Source organism: Bombyx mori, chromosome 23 (assembly GCF_030269925.1).
Source record: "Bombyx mori chromosome 23, ASM3026992v2".
Taxonomy (NCBI): Eukaryota; Metazoa; Arthropoda; class Insecta; order Lepidoptera; family Bombycidae; genus Bombyx; species Bombyx mori.
Window position 1 is genome coordinate 20,555,849 of NC_085129.1, and position 17,488 is coordinate 20,573,336.

The following is a 17,488-nucleotide window of genomic DNA, read 5'->3' on the forward strand; positions in this document are numbered from 1 at the left end:
GGACCTTTAATTACAAAGGACATTTTTGCAACTTTACAGGAGAGCCATTTAAAGTTGAAATTTGGAATAAAAATATAACATCACTTGTTCAGCAATTTCAAGGGAGTAAACTTAATTGAAGTTCAATGAAAAACATCGAACTGTTAATGCCAATACCAACGCAATTAATTAATTTACACGTTTTCCCGTGAATCATGAATTATTTTAAAATTAATTTATTGAACCCAAATCAATGGCAAATTATAGTTCAGTTTTCTACACGAAAAAAAATTTAGCTTCGATTGCCTATTCAGATCGTTTCATTGGAATCGATTAAATGAATTTTGAAATCGATATGTTCTCGTCAATAAATTGATTAATTCGCATAAGTAATCGATTTAAAATCGCCACACTTAAATGTTTCACAGCCAATTAGAGACGCGCGAACGCATGGAACAAACAAACAAAATATTTTTGTTTTGTCAGCGAAATGGGTCGATCATAAATAAAAAGGATACCTTTAATGGGCGAAAAACAAAAAAAAACTGATATAGACACGGTCATTAGTAATATTTTATTTTACGTTTCTTGCCATTTAAACCTTCGGTGGTACATCGGATCATAATTGCGTCAAAACTATGTAAGTACATATTGTGTAAAAAATACATGAACTAATTAAATGTAGTATTTCTTTCCGCAAAAAAAAATGGAGCTACTCAAAATGCAACTACAATGGAACAGGTGAGTAAATTTGAGGCCGTCACCGCAGAAGTGGCCTAACCCACAATTTTTCATATTCATCCTTATATATTGCAAAATTATTTAAAACAATAAATTTTGTTGCAAACCAGCTTAAGCCTCGTCTGATCCGTAGATAAAAGATGGCTGTGTAAACATTGTACGTGCCTACTACGAAGAAGTGTAAAAGTAAAATATAAAAAAAAAAACTAAAAAAATAATATATACCTACGTAATATGGTAATGGTAGGCTTTGTCCACCTTTGCACTGACGGCCTCATAGTGGTCGTTATTATGAATCTTCTTTGATAATATATTATCTATTTAAAAAACCGTTACAGAATACTCTACCATACTGTACGGTTTTATAATTAAACAGGTTTGTTTAAATAGAATAGAATTAATATTAATGTCTGGATGTATTTTTATAGTCTACACGTTTTTGCTTTATCTATCTTTTTCCGTTGCTGTCGTCTTTCATTGTCCCCTTTCTTTTTCCACTTTTTCTATTCCAGCTTCTTCCGAATAGCTTGAAGTTCAACTCTTAGATAAGAGGGCTGTGTAGACATCACATATATTTAAGCGAAACATGAAAGGGCCTTGATGAAAAATCAGGCGACAACTTTACGACACGGAATCTGTTAAAAATCCCGTCGAAACCTATAGGGCGCGTAAAATCATTATCAAACTATTTAATAATGAATTGTTTGATTTTTGTTCCTTGAAACATTACTTCACTGTAAACCGCTGTAGTAGGTTGTAGGTCTGTCTTTTAAATCCTAGGGCAGTGTGCTTAGTGCGAGTTTCTTAACGTTCTCGATAGCGTAAAAGGTAACCCTATTTTGTATGCAGTTGGAACAGCGCCCCTATCGGCAAACGTGCGGAAACTATCCCATTCCATACAAATTTAATATGAGCTAACTTTTACGCTATCGAGAAAGTTAAAAAACTCGCACCAAGCACACACAGATCACAATTCGCGTAACGGAATAATAAAATTAAATTTGTTGGAATTTGTTTTGTGAAAATCTAATTTACGACGGAAAGATACTAACACGCATAGACCATAGAAACGCCGATGTAGCTGGAGAAGTTCCATCCATTCAATAGGATTGTCAGTTTAGTTTACAATTATATGAAATTGAGGGTAGATAGATGTAAGGAGCGCCATCTTGTATAGGGGCCATATTGAAAAAGTGACCGCCTGTAAACAGCAAGCTGTTGTTGGAAGACTCATCGATTTAGAGCTTGTGTAGGAAGTGGAAATGATGTGAATATAGCAGTTTTAGGTACTGTTTTTAAAATCCTTCTACTTCCTACTGTGGCGCCACGTTAATTGGCTCCCTTTTAGCGGACACTTAAATACAATGAGACGATGGTCCTTACTTCTACCTTGAATACTACATTAAAAGCTTTGTAGTATACTAGCGGCCCGCTCCGGCTTCTCCAGGGTTTTAAAAAAAATCTTAAAAATCTATATATATATAATACACACACATTAACCCTTATATTTGCGTCAAGTTTCTAAAAATAGAAATTTATAAAGATAGTTTGAATGTTATTATTTTAATGAACATTTATTTTCATTTAAATAATATTTGTTTTTACACCTAATCATTTTTTAACACCTTGGATTAGGTACATTATTGTTTTTGTTTAGTTTTTAGTAAGGATCGCATTTTTTTTAAAAAGAGAATATTATAGCCCATGTCACTCGGGAATAGTGTAGCTTCCAAACAGTAAAAGAATTTTTCAAATCGGTTCAGTAGTTTCGGAGCATATTCAATACAAACAAACAAACAAATCTTTTCTCTTTATAAAATTGATCTCGTATAGAAAATCGATCTCACTTTCTTAACATTGGCATATACGATCCGTACGCCGTCTCTTTCGTGTTCCATTTGAGGGCGTTAAAAGAAGGCAATATCTACATTAAATTTATTTTAAAATTTTTGGCGACTGATTTTCCTTTTAGTGCCACGATCTCTGATTTTAGATTTAAGCAATTCTCTATTCAATTTCTATGTTATAGACTACAGTATTGAACGAGATATGTTCCGAGTAACCATTATTAATATACTAAATGATTGTTAATTTGGAAATGTGGATAATGTAAATAAAATATATTTTTGAGAGTTCGTGTTTTTTTGTTTCATTTGTATTTTTCCAGAAAATAGAAATAGAAACAGTAGCGGTAAGGGGCGTCCTATGGTATCACACGGGTAGGTACCACCATCCCGCCTATTTCTGCCGTGAAACAGTCATACGTTTTGGTTTGAAGGTCGGGGCAGACATAGTAATATAAACCTCAGACTTTAAACTCGTTTCTAAAGCAATAAATAGTACTTGAATTTTTTGTTATGAAGGAACATCAACTCAATGAAAATTAAAATTTATTCGAAATACTGGCAACACCCGCAGGAGAGAAAGGCGCGAAAGATAATAAAAAAAAATCGGTTGTCTGTAACGTCTGTTTACTGACGATAGTTGAACGTGACGTCATATGGATGGAATGGCTTTATTTTTGGAAAGAAAATTTTAATTTTATTTGTTTGATAGATATTTTGTATGGACAATTGACACCACATTCGCTTTTCACTGAACTTCATACTTGACGAAAACATGTAAATGTATGTAAATGTGTATAGCAGCTGTCCACGCGGATGCATCGCTCACTTAAGTAGGAGAGAGACAGATGTCGAACGCTGCCGAACTTTGTCGCTCGTTGCGCGCTCTCGCTTGCACTTCAAGCCTTAAATGGAACGCCTCAGAGCGAGGTAACGCCGCATGAGTCATGCTTTTTCGTACGTGCAGCCGGCTCCATCGAATTATAAGACGTTGTCACGTCAAAAGCCTCTTAATTTGAATTAGCTATTTATCTCTAACATATTTAATTTTAGTGTTTCTACATAAAATGATGAAACAAAATTTATTGAAAGCTACAATTCGAATTTATTTAAGTTTGTTTTTATATAGTCTTCATTGTTATAGAGCAGGGGTCGCCAAATGACGGACCGCGGTCCGCATCCGGAACGCCGACATACCTACTTTGTGCGGACCGTCGGAACTGAATGAACTTCATTAAGAATAAGTTTCGATCTCGGCTTACTGGTGAATATCTCTAATGTCACTTCTACAGACAGCTATGGTAGCCTGTAACAAAAAAGTGAATTTGTTCTCATGAAATGTAAAAAAAATGCCTTTGTTATTTCCGTAATCACATTTGTTTGGTAGCTAAACGAAACGCAGCACGATTCCCGAGAGATGGCAGCACGATTGCGGCATCGTCGGACCTCGGCTAGCTTCGTGCTACGACAGAGCCTAGCCGATGGAGGCGCGTAGACGCCATCACACTTACCAACCAGCCTTCTTGAAGAACGGTGCCTCCGTCTTAAGAACCGTCATTCGTTTTCGTTTCTTAACGTAAAGAGAAGATTTCTAAATTGTTCTAAGACTGCAGATGTGAATGGTTTACGCGATATTTATTTTACCTCGATCACCCTATTATCTGCCCCTACGATGTCTGACGATGGTGTTAATAATTGTGGTTTCTACAACATTTTTAATCAATTTTTTTCTCTAAAATATTGTGCGGACCGCGATGATCAATTCATTTCTTAAAACAGACCCCGAGCGAAACTAATTGGTTACGCCTGTTATAGAGGTAGTTACAGATTAAGGTTAGAACACACAGTTTGTAAAATGATATTAAAGAGGTTAGAAGTAAGGAGTACCACCTCAGTTTATAAAGTATCCGCTGAAAGGAAGCCAATTAAGGTGGCGCCACAGTAGCAAGTGGAAAGATTTTAAAATAGCGCCATAAACTATTATATTAGAGTATGATATTAAATTAAGAAGGAAAGAAACACTTCCTACGTAAATAGTCATAAAAATAGGTATTTTTAACTTGTCCACTGTACAAGATTGCTCCTTACCTTTACCCTCCATAATGAGTAATGTTTTATTATTAAGCAGAGTATTATTTATGGAGAATTTTTATCCCCTTGGTGGAAGATCTTCTCTCGTATATCTTCAAAAATGCCCAGTCGAAACTGAGACGAACGCATAGAGCACTCCATTGTACTTGACAAATAATAGATTTTAAATATAATATCGATTCGTATCATATCGATCAGGCAGATCAGGTAACGGACCGATATCAGTTTGAATAACAGGTTGATGGCGTATCGGTTGAAAGAAAAAGTATTTACGGTATATCTCTAATACTTGCAACATGATGATTGGGAATTTCAAACCAACAATCTTAGTCACGAATTTGTGCAAGTTCTTTGTGGCATGTTGTTAGCCTTTTGTATTGTAGCTTAGAACGATAAGACGTGGCCTAAAGGATAAGACGGTGCATTCGTATCTAAAGATGCACTGGTGTTAGAATCCCACAGGCGGGTACCAATTTTTCTAATGAAATATGTTCTTAACAAATGCTCACGATTGACTTCCACTGTGAAGGAATAACATCGTGTAATAAAAATTAAACCCGCAAAATTATAATTTGCGTAATTACTGATGGCAGGACCTCTTGTGAGTCCGCACGGGTAGGTACCACCACCCTGCCTATTTCCGCAGTGAAGCAGTAATGCGTTTCGGTTTGAAGGGTGGGGCAGCCGTTGTAGAGACCTTAGAACTCATATCTCAAGGTTAGTGGCGGCATTTACGTTGTAGAGGTCTATAGACTCCAGTAACTCTAATTATCTCGTTCATTAATCTATGCAATAAAAAAACGCTATAAAATTAATCGCTATAAATAATCTATGCAATAAAATAAAGGACAGTGTCCTGCCTAGTTCAAAGCTTGTGCATAAATCAAAGTTCAAACCTCACAGGCGTGTAATAATTATAAGAAAATACGCAATTAACTGACGTTCACGAAATACTTTCACAACGAATGATAACGTTGTGTAATAAAAATCTATGTCGCATTTGTAAATTTGCATACTGGTACGACGATTGATAATAATAATTGCCTTCCTGCCTATTTCTATCGCGAAGCAGTCAGGCCCTCCGGCTTGGACCGTCCTATTGTCTTCCATAATCACCCAATGATTGTTGAACCGAGAGATCTGCATCCCATCTGCATTGAATACAAAGTCAATTTGTTGTTCATTGAAGTTTTTTTTTTTATTGCTTAGATGAGTGGACGAGCTCACATCCCACCTGGTGTTAAGTGGTTACTGGAGCCCATAGACATTTACAACGTAAATGCGCCACGCATCTTGAGATACAAGTTCTAAGGTTTCAGTACAGTTACAACGGCTGCCCCGCCCTTCAAACCGAAACGCATTACTGCTTCACGGCAGAAATAGGCAGGGAGGTGGTACCTACCGTGTGGACTCACAAGAGGTCCTACCACCAGTAAAAAATCATCAGGTCATGGGTATTGTATCGGAGCTTTAACTTCTTGCCTTTATTCCAGGGGGTCGGTGCGTGATCCTCCTAATCAATTTAATTATCCAGGGCCGGATTTACAGGTTTGGAGGACCCCTGGCCCTAAATTATTTTCCAAATAAAATGAACAAATTTTTTCAGTCTAGTTTTCCAATAAATAATTTGTGAAACCACGTAGATTCTCTTAGAATCTTAGGAATTTGAAAGATTTTTCTCCAAAGTCTCTATTGTGGGGGCTCTCTGTTTGTGGAAGCCCTGGAGCTTTCGCCCCGATTGCCCTCCCCTAAGTGCAGCCCTGTAATCATCTCTGCACTCACCCCCTTCTCTTACGTATCTTTCACACAGTCCATGGAAGTCTTTTTAGGGCTGCCCCTTCTCACGTGACAGTCTACTTTCCCGCCCAAAATTGCAAGCTAATCTGTCCCTAAGATGACCAGGGTAACGGTTAAGTGACTCACGAATGTCTGATGCAATTGAATATTTTCAAGCAGCGCTTCATATATTGCTTCATTACTTAGTCACGCGTGTGTAGTACATACAATGATATGGATTGTGTCATCATCAAGTCTCACGGTCCGACTCCCCTGCACCCTCCCTTGTCGAAGCGTCCGATCCCCCCTAAAGTCCTACCATCAGTAATTACGCAAATTATAATTTTGCGAGTTTGATTTTTACTACATTGTATTCCTTCACCGTGGAAGTCAATCGTGACCATTTGTTAAGTACGTATTTCATAAGCGAAATCGGTACCCGCCTGCGGAATTCGGGAACACCGGTGCATCGCTACATACGAATGTACCGGACGTCTTATCCTTTTAGGCCACGACGACTTCTTCTGGAGATGTTGGGTTATAAGATAAGAGAGATGGCGAGTGAATGTTTGACATATCGCTTTCTTTTGCGAGATTCTGGATGAGAGTAGTTTGCTAACGTAATAAAAGACAGACGTGGTGTTACTGAGAAGGCGAAAGACTTAATTAATTTACCTTGCTATAATAATAAAGACGGAATAAAAGCCAAGTTTGTGTGTGAAGCAATCAACTGTTTAATTAATCCAAAATAGAGGATCCCACATCAATATATCGAGGGGCGAAAGGAAATTTCGTTAGTGACAATTTCGTATAAAGCGGCATTGCTTAACACGCCAGCTACATTTATCTTTGTAATTAAAGGTTAGTTTTATTTGATATCAGCATCAACAGTTCAATGTTTTCGATTAAGCTTCAATTAACTATTGAAATAGCCGAAGAAGTTTTTTTGTTTGTTACGATATATTTTCCAAATTTCAAACTTTAAATGGCTCTCTTGTAAAGTTGCAAAAATCTCGCTTAAACTAAATAACCTTTCACCTCTCGAATTATAAATATAATAATATCGACGCTCGCCAAATAAACCCGTTCAACGGTTGACGCTCATTTATTGGTTATTTCTGTTGCTTTATTCAAAGTCTTGTCAAAGGGCGGCAAACCGAAGAGTTCGGGTTTGAAGTCCAGGAGTGACTTGATGACGAGCGTGGCGTGACGGGTGTGCTCTCGCTGCAGACGAGGTCCAGGGGTCATGACCACCTGACGTATATAGGCATTTAAGATTACATTTATTTTTAATTAATTTTCCTTATGGAGGGTAGATGTTAAGAGAACGTCTTGTATAGGAGACAAGTTGAAAAAGTGTCACTGTCACTATTGCTAAACGCTTCCCGGCTCTGTTAAGTCGAGCGCCATCTATTGTTCACTGACAGGACCACGACAGAGGCTTTTCTTGGAGCCCCGAAAGCTACATACCATTACATTACTACACACATTCCATTGATATGAGATGAACGTTTTAGAATAGCACAGGCATTCAAGCAAACCGATTGCTTTTATGTATTTTTTTATATATTTTTTACTGCTGGGGTGGACGAGCTCACAGCCCAACTGGTGTTAAGTAGTTACTGGAGCCCATAGACATTTACAACGTAAATTCGCCATCCACCTTGAGATATAAATTCTAAGGTCTCAGTATAGTTACAACGGCTGCCCCACCCTTCAAACCGAAACGCATTACTGCTTCACGGCAGAAATAGGCAGGGCGGTGGTACCTACCCGCGCGGACTAACATGAGGTCCTACCACCAGTAAATGTACGAACGCTCTCTCGGTTATTTTCTGATTTTGACGATACTACCTGCATTCCAGCTTTGATGGCGGCCTCCACACCGACCACCGAATCCTCAAACACCAGGCACTGGAATAAGTAACACGGTGGTGGTCTTAATCGGACATTGGCGGTATATCATAGGCATGGTACCGAAAAAAATCGTCATGATATAACATTGCATATGTCCACCTCAATTTCGCATTTAGACCCCCTATTGGTGGTCACAGGCATTTCGAAACCCGGTCAAGAGCAAGACGAGCAACTTGACCCATAAACACATGAGTTTATCGCCGGATCTTCTCGGTGGGTCGCGTTTCCGATCCGGTGGTAGATTCTGCGAAGCGCTGCTCTTGCTAGGGCCAGTGTTAGCAAACTCTTTCAGTATGAGCCCTTTATTTTTTCTATTTGAAGTCGGTTTTTGTTAAAACAGGTCTATTTACAATTATCTTTAGTGCGAACTTTAAGCAATCCGCTGCCTATCTATTCCTTGTTAACCAAAAAAAAATTAATATTAAAAAAAATAAAAAAGTTAACTCACTTTAATTGGTTTCGGCTTGTCGGGAAATCTCGAAGCGGCAACCAAATAAATGTCCGGCTTTGGCTTACCGTGCTTAACCTCTGGATCGGTAACGCTAACCTAAAACAATCCTACATTTATTACTGATAGGAGGTAGGACCTCATGTGAGTCCGCGCGGGTAGCTACCACCACCTTGCCTATTTCTGCCGTGAGGCAGTAATGCGTTTCGGCTTAAACGGTGGGCCAGACGTTGTAACTATACTGAGACCTTAGATATCTCAAGGTGGGTGGCGCATTTACCTTGTAGATGTCTATGGGTTCCAGTGACCACTTAACACCAGGCGGGCTGTGAGCTCGTCCACCCATATAAGCAATAAAAAAAATTACACTGATATTGAGATGAGCCCATACGATTTCACCACACCAAAAAGTTTCCAACGCGGCTACAGAAGTTTTCACTTCAATTATGTCATGTCCTTCTTCAAATATTAGAATTATAATATAATATATAAATATAATATCACTATTAGAATGAATAAACAACGAATTTGTTAAAAGCTTAAGTAACTTAATGTGCTCGATTTTGTTGAAGTGTTTAATTACACTTCAGCATATTGTATTTTGTAAATATTTTATTTTTATTTTTTATTCTATACTTAACTCATCGAATGTGCTAAATTCACCTAATTTTAAGTATCGTTTTGATTGATTCTTAACTTCATTTTATTTAACCGACCTTGTCTAAAATAATAATATTTTTGTTTAATTACAAATTGATTTCTTATCAAGTTGCAGTTCGCGCTTATCAGCTTACGAATATGATCTCATTAAATAGTTTATCTTGTTATTATCAAAATGTTAGGGGTCTTAGACTGAGTACTGTGGAGATTCAACAACAACTGTTACTAAACAATTATGATATTATAATATTTACTGAAACGTGGCTCAATGGTAGTATTTTAGATTTGGAGATATTTGACAACAGATATGAGGTTTTTAGAAGAGACCGAGAGAGCTCATCTATGTATAATTTTAGGAGAAGGGGAGGCGGTGTTCTTATCGCAGTAAAAAAACAGTTTGTAGCGTGGCGCATGTTTGAATGGGAGAGTGACTGTGAGGACGTGTGGATCAAAATTAAAAGTCGTAATTCAAATGTTCAGTTACTGAATCTGTGTGCAGTCTACCTGCCACCCCCCGTCACGGTCACAGCTCTCGATAATTATTTAGACAAATGTAGCGTAGGTTTTGACCAAAATTGTAGCACGATTATATTAGGCGATTTTAATCTAAGCGGGATAAACTGGGAGCTTAACGATGATGAGTCCTACACTACACCGAACAATTATGGTACCTGCCCAATGAATAGCAGTTTGATAGACTTTATGGCACTTAATGATATCGTTCAGCACAATCACATTCCCAATAGTAAAAATAAAATACTTGATCTTGTTCTCAGTAATACTCACAATAATGTTACAGTCAAAGAATGTACTCACCCACTAAGAGATATTGATGAATTGCATCCCCCCTTAGACATATCTATAGCAACGACGGTATTTATTAACAAAACTAGTCAGAATACTATCAAACCGAAATATAATTTCCGAAAAGCTAATTATGAAATTATTAACAATGAATTAAGTGATATTAATTGGAATAATGAATTTAATGATTGCAGTAATGTAAATTATATGGTTAGCAAATTGTATGAGATTCTCAGAAATATTATAAAAAGTCATGTTCCATTTACACCCACATTTAAATATAAAAATTACCCTGTCTGGTTCTCACCATCCTTAGTAAAAATGTTAAAGCTAAAACACAAATACCATACCAAATACAAAAAACATAGAAATCCGTTAGACAAAATAGAATTCAATTACTTGCGTGCTGATTGTGAAAGGGTCATGCGTAAATGTTATAACGATTATATAATCTCTTTAGAAATTTTAATATCCAAGAACCCTAAATACTTCTGGTCGCACATTAAAAAGAAACGTAATTTTAGTTCTAACTATCCACCCACTATGCGTCTTAACGACGTAAAAGGTCACAGTGTAGATGTCATCAGCGATCTATTTGCAAAATATTTCTCTTCTGTGTTTGAAGCTGATGACAATGTGTACAGCAATATTAATGCTGACTGGATAGACACAAAATGTAGTATGCGGGCTGTTCACATTGAAATTAACAGTGTCAGACGGAAGTTGGAAAATCTGGATCTAACCAAGGGAGTGGGGCCAGACAATATCCCACCACAATTTATCGTTAAATGTGCTGAACAACTCTCCACACCCTTGTTTTTAATATTCAATCATTCATTATTATCAGGGATTTTCCCTGAAAAGTGGAAGGAAGCCCTAATAGTTCCCATACATAAGAATGGGAAAAAAGATCTAATAACTAATTATCGGCCCATCTCCATCCTTTGTACATTTGCTAAAGTCTTTGAAAGTTTAGTTTATACTCATATTTACAATCATGTAAGAAACCAGCTGTCCCCATTTCAGCATGGCTTCATGACGAAGCGGTCCACAACTACGAATTTATTTCAATACGTAGATGATGTTGCGGTCATCGTTGACAACTCTGGGCAAGTTGACGCAATATATACTGATTTTTCTAAGGCCTTTGATAAAGTTAACCACAGCATTTTACTAGAAAAACTACATCAATTTGGTATCGAAGTTCCTCTGCTTAGATGGTGTTCTTCGTATCTAAACCAAAGGCCATCACAGGTTGTTATTGACGGGCACAGTTCCAATCCATTCATAGCTTCTTCGGGTGTACCTCAGGGTTCCATCTTGGGTCCACTATTTTTTAACATCTTTATCAACGAAATTACAAATCTTTTTAAATATTCTACCTGTTACCTATTTGCTGACGATCTTAAAATAATGCGTGTTATAAATGATGTGAATGATGCTGAACTATTACAGAGAGATATTGATAAATTGGTTGATTGGTGCCAAATTAATAAAATGTATTTGAATATTTCGAAATGTCTACATATAAAATTTACATTAAAACGCAATATAGTACCAACACAATATCATATTTCAGGGGAATGCTTGAGTGAAGTTTCTCAGACTCGTGATTTAGGGGTGGAGCTTGATACCAAGCTGAATTTCACTAAGCACATTGACAAAATTATAGATGCCGCGAACAAATCACTGGGTTTTGTACTTAGGAATGGTAAGGAGTTTAAGAAGGTTTCCACTACGCTAATGCTTTACAACAGTTATGTTAGAAGCAAACTTGATTACTGCAGCACTGTGTGGTGTCCTACATACAAAACCCATATTAGCAGGATTGAGAGAATTCAAAAAAAGTTACTTCGCCACATGTCGTACCGTTTTAGGCCGCCTAATTATGTTGAATCTTATGTTGATAGGGCTAAATATTTTAAAATGCAAACATTGAGTGATCGCCGCGATATGTTAGGCTTATGTTTTTTACATCAAGTTATGAGCGGTACTGTCGACTCCCAATTCATCCTCAATAAATTCTCTTTGAAGGTGCCATCTAGGTTACCTCGTCGCCCCGTTGCTCTTTTCAGCACCCGCTTTAGCAGAACCAATCTAGGCAAGCACTCACCTACTCCTCGTCTAACTAACCTTTATAATAATCTTGTTAGAAAAGTTGAAAACCTTGACATATTTGGCGATTCCCTTCCAATATTTAAGAACAAAATTATAAAAAGTTGTTGTTGAACCTCAGCCTCAGCCTTGGTCTGAGTACTCGGGTATTACTGCCCTTGTTGTCTTTCTTTTGTTTTTAATTTTTTATTATTATTAATAGTATTGTTAAATCTCTATTAATATATTAATGTAATGCATGCTGTGATTGCCTATAATTAGAGTTGCAGTTATCAATTGCTCTATACATGTCAATGTTATTTTATGTCTTACTGTAAACCCTGTCGGTAATCCTTAAATAAATAAATAAATAAGGCTTGTGAAGAGTATTAAGCGGTAGGCAGCGTCTTGGCTTTTCCCCTGGCATTGCTGACGTCCATGAGCGCCAGTAACAACTCACCATCGGGTGGGCCGTATGCTCGTCTGCCTACACGGGTATTACAAAAAATCAACCTTAAAGTTCTTTTTAAGTTCAGAATAGGCACAAAAACAAAATCGAATAACGTTTAAATACACAAATATTTCTTCAATGAACATTATGAGCTAGTCAAGCGGTAGGCAGCGGCTTGGCTCTGCCCTTGGCATTGTTGAAGTCCATGGGCGACGGTAACCACTCACCATCAGGTGGGCCGTATGCTCGTCTACCTACAAAGGCAATAAAAAAAAAAAAAGTCAAACCTTGTGATGAAACATTCCGAATAACTTCGGACGAGATAAGGCGTGGAGTCTGACCGCTTGTTCAGTTGAATTAGTAGCTAAAGCCATTGGCACCTTGTAATCGTGTAGGTGCGTCAGGAGACGTTTGGCACCTGGAAAAATCTTACACAATTAATGAAATAACGGTCGTATCTTTTTTTTCTACCTAAGCTGATAGCCTTGAGAGGCTATTTCAGCGTAACCTTAACTAATAGGTGAGCTCACGGGGCTCAAACCTGACGACGTTGCTAACACGAACCCTAGCAAAAGCCGTTCTTCGCAGAATCTACCACCGGATCGGAAACGCGACCCACTGAGAAGATCAGGCGAGAAACTCGGTGGACTGTGTCTTTGGGTTAATTTACTCGTCGAGCCCTTGGTCGCAAGCGACAGGTTCGACGAGAACGATGACCGGTGCTTGAGGTACCGGGAGGATCCGAATTGACGTGTTTGGGGCGGCGTCGACTGCTTTCCATTCTTTCTGCAGGATCGGGAATGTAGTTACCGGCGGCCACGATGAGGGTTCTCGTGTCATGCCGCTATAACGAAGTGGCGGTCGTATCAAAGGCGTATCTAGTCCGCGTAATGCCCGTATGGAAACATTACTCTAGCGTCCTTTATTAAGTACGGAAAGGGAACAAATGTGACAGGTTCATTTAAATTGCCGTGGTAAAGGCCTCCCTTTTTTTTGAGGGATTTTATGACCTGGTAGCTAAGACCTTTTTAGGTCATGTCTTATTTTAATTTATATTCTTATTTTTATGAAAAATGATATTATTGGAGTGAATGAAAAGAAATGAAGATGATTTATTTGAGACATTAATCAACCGGGATGAAATTAAATGAGATAATATGGATTGAAATATAATCTCAGTAAAATGGTGGTCATTTACTGAAAATTTTTCAGTGGACTTTTTGGAGGCTCCCGAGAAGTACCGTCAGCGTCAATAAGGTTGCATTTACATTAAATTAACGGAACCTAAGACGAATTTACCATTTTGAACGCATCAAACAATACAGAAGTATATACTTCGATATACCTTTCAGTAAGGGTGCGCTCGGCAACAATTTTTGAGCCAAATCAGTGAGCTGCTTCTCGAATTCGTCCACGGATATAGGTAACTTCAACAAGTCCACAACCGTCACACATATTTCCCTATCTGTGGTGCCGGTCATCTGCAGCAGAAGTTCTGACATGACGACCGAATTAATTCATAATTCGATTTGATATATATATTTTATTGCTTAGATTGGTGGATGAGCTGGGCTGTAAGTGGTTACTGGAGCCCATGGACATCTACAACGTAAATGTGCCACCACCTTGAGATATAAGTTCTAAGGTCTCAGTATAGTTACAAAGACTCCCCCACCCTTCAAACCGAAACGCATTACTGCTTCACGACAGAAATAGGCAGGGTGGTGGTATCTACCCGCGTGGACTCACAAAAGGTCCTACCTACCACCAGTGATATTGTGAATGTAGACTTCAAAGGTGTTCTTCTCGATCATAAATCTTTCAAAGACTGATTTTAATTGGTGACGACAACTCAACTGGTTACCGAATGTGTTAGGATTAAATTTCCAGTGTTATAACGATTATCTCAGCCTTCAATTCAATCGTGAACATTTGTTAAGTTCCTACGTATTTCATTAGAAAAATTGGTACCCGCCTGCGGGATTCGAACACCGTTGCATCGCTAGATATGAATGCACCGGACGTCATAACCTTAGGCCACGACTACTTCAAAATCACAAATACCTAATGTTACAATAATCCTTACGCGCGTTTGTAAATCCTTCGTGTAATCTTTTCCATATTTTTCGCAGATTTCTCGTATGATCTTGTGGTACAACACTTCAGAATCTAAAAAATACGCACATGTAATAGAGAATATATTTGTTCATTTATTTCTCAAGTTGCACCTAAACGTCACTATTTTCATTTTGGTGCTCGACCCGCAGATGTTCCAGATCGAAATCCAGTAGTCTTCCTTCTACCTATGGGAGTTAAAAGTATGGAGAATATTTTTTAAGGAAGAACAAGTTGAAAAAATAGAGTTGCATAATAATTGCGTTGATTAAGTTGTTGTTGTAATGTAACATCGACATGGTGCGTATACGACCTAATTTATCTACTCTTAGATTTATATCTCATATATAAACAGTGTACAGCGCGCTGCATGACGCCGTGGACAGGGGAAAGTGGAAAAAAATCCTAAGATTGAAGCTCATGGGTGATGGTGGTCACGACCCTCAGACATGAGGAACACGACTCGAGGAGGAGGAGATTTATATATCTTCTTAAGTAATTATTCTGATTTTTTTTTATAAATTTAATTCGTTTTTAATCATTTATGTTAGGTATGTCGCGATTAGTTTTCTTCGTTTTTTATTATTCATAATCTGTAAATAATTAAAACGGCAAATAAAAAAAAATTACTTAACGCTGGCACGCAGCCAGCACGCATCGTGCTGGAGTCAAAAAAGAAAGAAGAAGAAGAAGAAATTCAAACCAAGCACGGTCCCATCCATGTCGAAAAGGCAGTGTGTAACTTTCTTAAAAGACTTCCATATTGCTTTATCATCGGTTTTTAAACCAACACTTTTATTCTTCGTTGTGTAATTACGATAAAATTTCTCCAAAAACTTTTCAAATGCATCTCTCAATTTATTAATCGAAATTTGACGGAAAAAAATATCACAGTTTGTGATTTTATGTTTTGTCAAAAATATTTTCTCTAGCGTTTCGTTGATGGCTTACGTCACGTCTTAAATAATAAGCTATGGTCAATAGTAATATTCAACGACTTTTGTAAGAAACATAGATAAGTAATACACATACGTAGGGAAATAAATTTCTTTCGTTTATTCACAAAGACTGCAACACAGGGACGATGCCGACATAGAAAATGAACGCAGGGCATTGGCAGTTAAACGATTGAAATTTTTAGATATTATTGCTATAGAGTTCGCTTTTATAAACATTAATAGTAATCTATGTATTGTTATTTGACCTACACTAAATTTCAGATTTTTTTGCCATAAATCATTACTATGAGTATCATTTCAAAACTTTTCAAAGGTACATACAAGAAAAGTAGCTAGAATTTTTAGCGAAAAACACTTTTGAACAGAACTTCTGAAAACCGGATAGAACACAACGTTGTTTTAATCATTATTTAAAACTACATTCGTCACCAATCTTTGATTAATCGAATACCTACCTTTAAAAAATCGGTTGACATTTTCAATTTCCTGTTCCCGTGCACAGTGTTTCACTTGATACTGATTACCTACCTAAAAATTCCTTCCTGTATAATTAATACGAACAATAGTAAGAAATACAATTCACCACGAACTCTGTTTGATCGTGTTTGAAGATAAACCGTGGCGTCTTAAGAGGGACCATCACGATAAACGACAAATTTTAATGTCGATCTATTAAATCCCTAGCCTGTATAGACTAATGCTTACCCAACACCTTACTCATCATAAATCCTCTTACAATGATTTCATAAGAACATATCAGTCTCAGTTCGGGTCAGATATTCATAACATTTTCCTGGTGGTAGGACCTCTTGTGAGTCCGCGCCGGTAGGTACCACCGCCCTGCCTATTTCTGCCGTGAAGCAGTAATGCGTTTCGGTTTGAAGGGTGAAGCAGCTGTTGTAACTATACTTGAGACCTTAGAACTTATATCTCAAGGTGGGTGGCGCATTTACGTTGCAGATGTCTATGGGCTTCAGTAACCACTTAACACCAGGTGGGCTGTGAGCTCGTCCACCCACATAAGCAATAAAACAATAAAAAAAGTGGGTGGTTACCAATTTTCTTTTTAAATAATTTGTAGCGTCGAATAAAACCTTTTTAAAAAGAGTTCGGCCCTCTCACTATTGAAGCTAATTTAATAATCGCATACGTACATGATAGTGCCACTGGCACCGTGAATGTAGATTACCTATACAACAACCTAGAATTAGATTCAATTAGTAAGTATCTGAAGACGGCATCGGAACGCTACTTCTAAAAAGCGCCAATATACGAAATGTGGCCGTCGCACCAAGCACTTCATTTCGTATCCTCCCGAACCATTATCGTTGCTTTTAGGCACTTCAAGAGCATCGATCACCGTTCTAGTCGAACCCGTCGAATGCAATGAAGGGTTCGTTGTGCAGCTTAACCCTCAGACACAGCTCACTAAGTTTCTCGCCGGATCTTCTCAGTGGGTCGCGATACCGATCTGGTGGTAGATTTAGCGAACAACTGCTTAAGCTAAGGCAGATGTTAGCAAGGTGTTTAAGTCTGAGCCCCGTGAGCTCGCCTACACGATAGTTTAAGCTAGCATAACCCATCGAGGCTACTAGCAGTACGTAGACAA

The 17,488-nt window shown here is 37.8% G+C and overlaps 1 protein-coding gene and 1 long non-coding RNA gene across 5 annotated transcripts; both read right to left on the minus strand.

Moving 5' to 3' along the window:
- Window positions 1–3,645: 3,645 nt before the first annotated feature.
- Window positions 3,646–4,394, minus strand: LOC105841606 (uncharacterized). The gene is made up of 2 exons (XR_001139642.4): window positions 4,076–4,394; window positions 3,646–3,870 (listed from the first exon to the last, which is right to left on the minus strand). It is a non-coding gene; the product is annotated as an uncharacterized LOC105841606 (long non-coding RNA).
- Window positions 4,395–7,141: 2,747 nt separating this feature from the next.
- LOC101743113 (probable pseudouridine-5'-phosphatase) lies at window positions 7,142–16,093 on the minus strand. Of its 4 annotated transcripts, none has more exons than XM_021347866.3 (7): window positions 15,953–16,093; window positions 14,892–14,974; window positions 14,151–14,286; window positions 13,093–13,223; window positions 8,797–8,895; window positions 8,286–8,345; window positions 7,142–7,685 (listed from the first exon to the last, which is right to left on the minus strand). In XM_021347866.3, the coding sequence occupies exons 1-7, from the start codon at window positions 16,032–16,034 to the stop codon at window positions 7,533–7,535; spliced, it is 744 nt and encodes a 247-aa protein (XP_021203541.1). In that variant the 5' UTR covers window positions 16,035–16,093; the 3' UTR covers window positions 7,142–7,532. The 4 variants fall into 4 exon arrangements, with proteins under 4 accessions (XP_021203541.1, XP_004925985.1, XP_021203542.1 ...); XM_004925928.5 differs by having other exon boundaries at window positions 15,624–15,968; XM_021347867.3 differs by lacking the exon at window positions 15,953–16,093 and adding an exon at window positions 15,551–15,675.
- Window positions 16,094–17,488: the final 1,395 nt, after the last annotated feature.

Bases quoted from the DNA above. Each gene is read 5' to 3' on its own strand.
- LOC101743113 (XM_021347866.3), bottom strand. From the start codon at position 16,034: ATGCCCTGCGTTCATTTTCTATGTCGGCATCGTCCCTGTGTTGCAGTC. The intron at 14,975-15,952 runs GTATGTGTATTA...CGTATTTTTTAG, and splicing joins AAAGAAATTTATTTCCCTAC to ATTCTGAAGTGTTGTACCAC. The intron at 8,896-13,092 runs GTTTGACTTTTT...GGATTGTTTTAG, and splicing joins TCGGAATGTTTCATCACAAG to GTTAGCGTTACCGATCCAGA.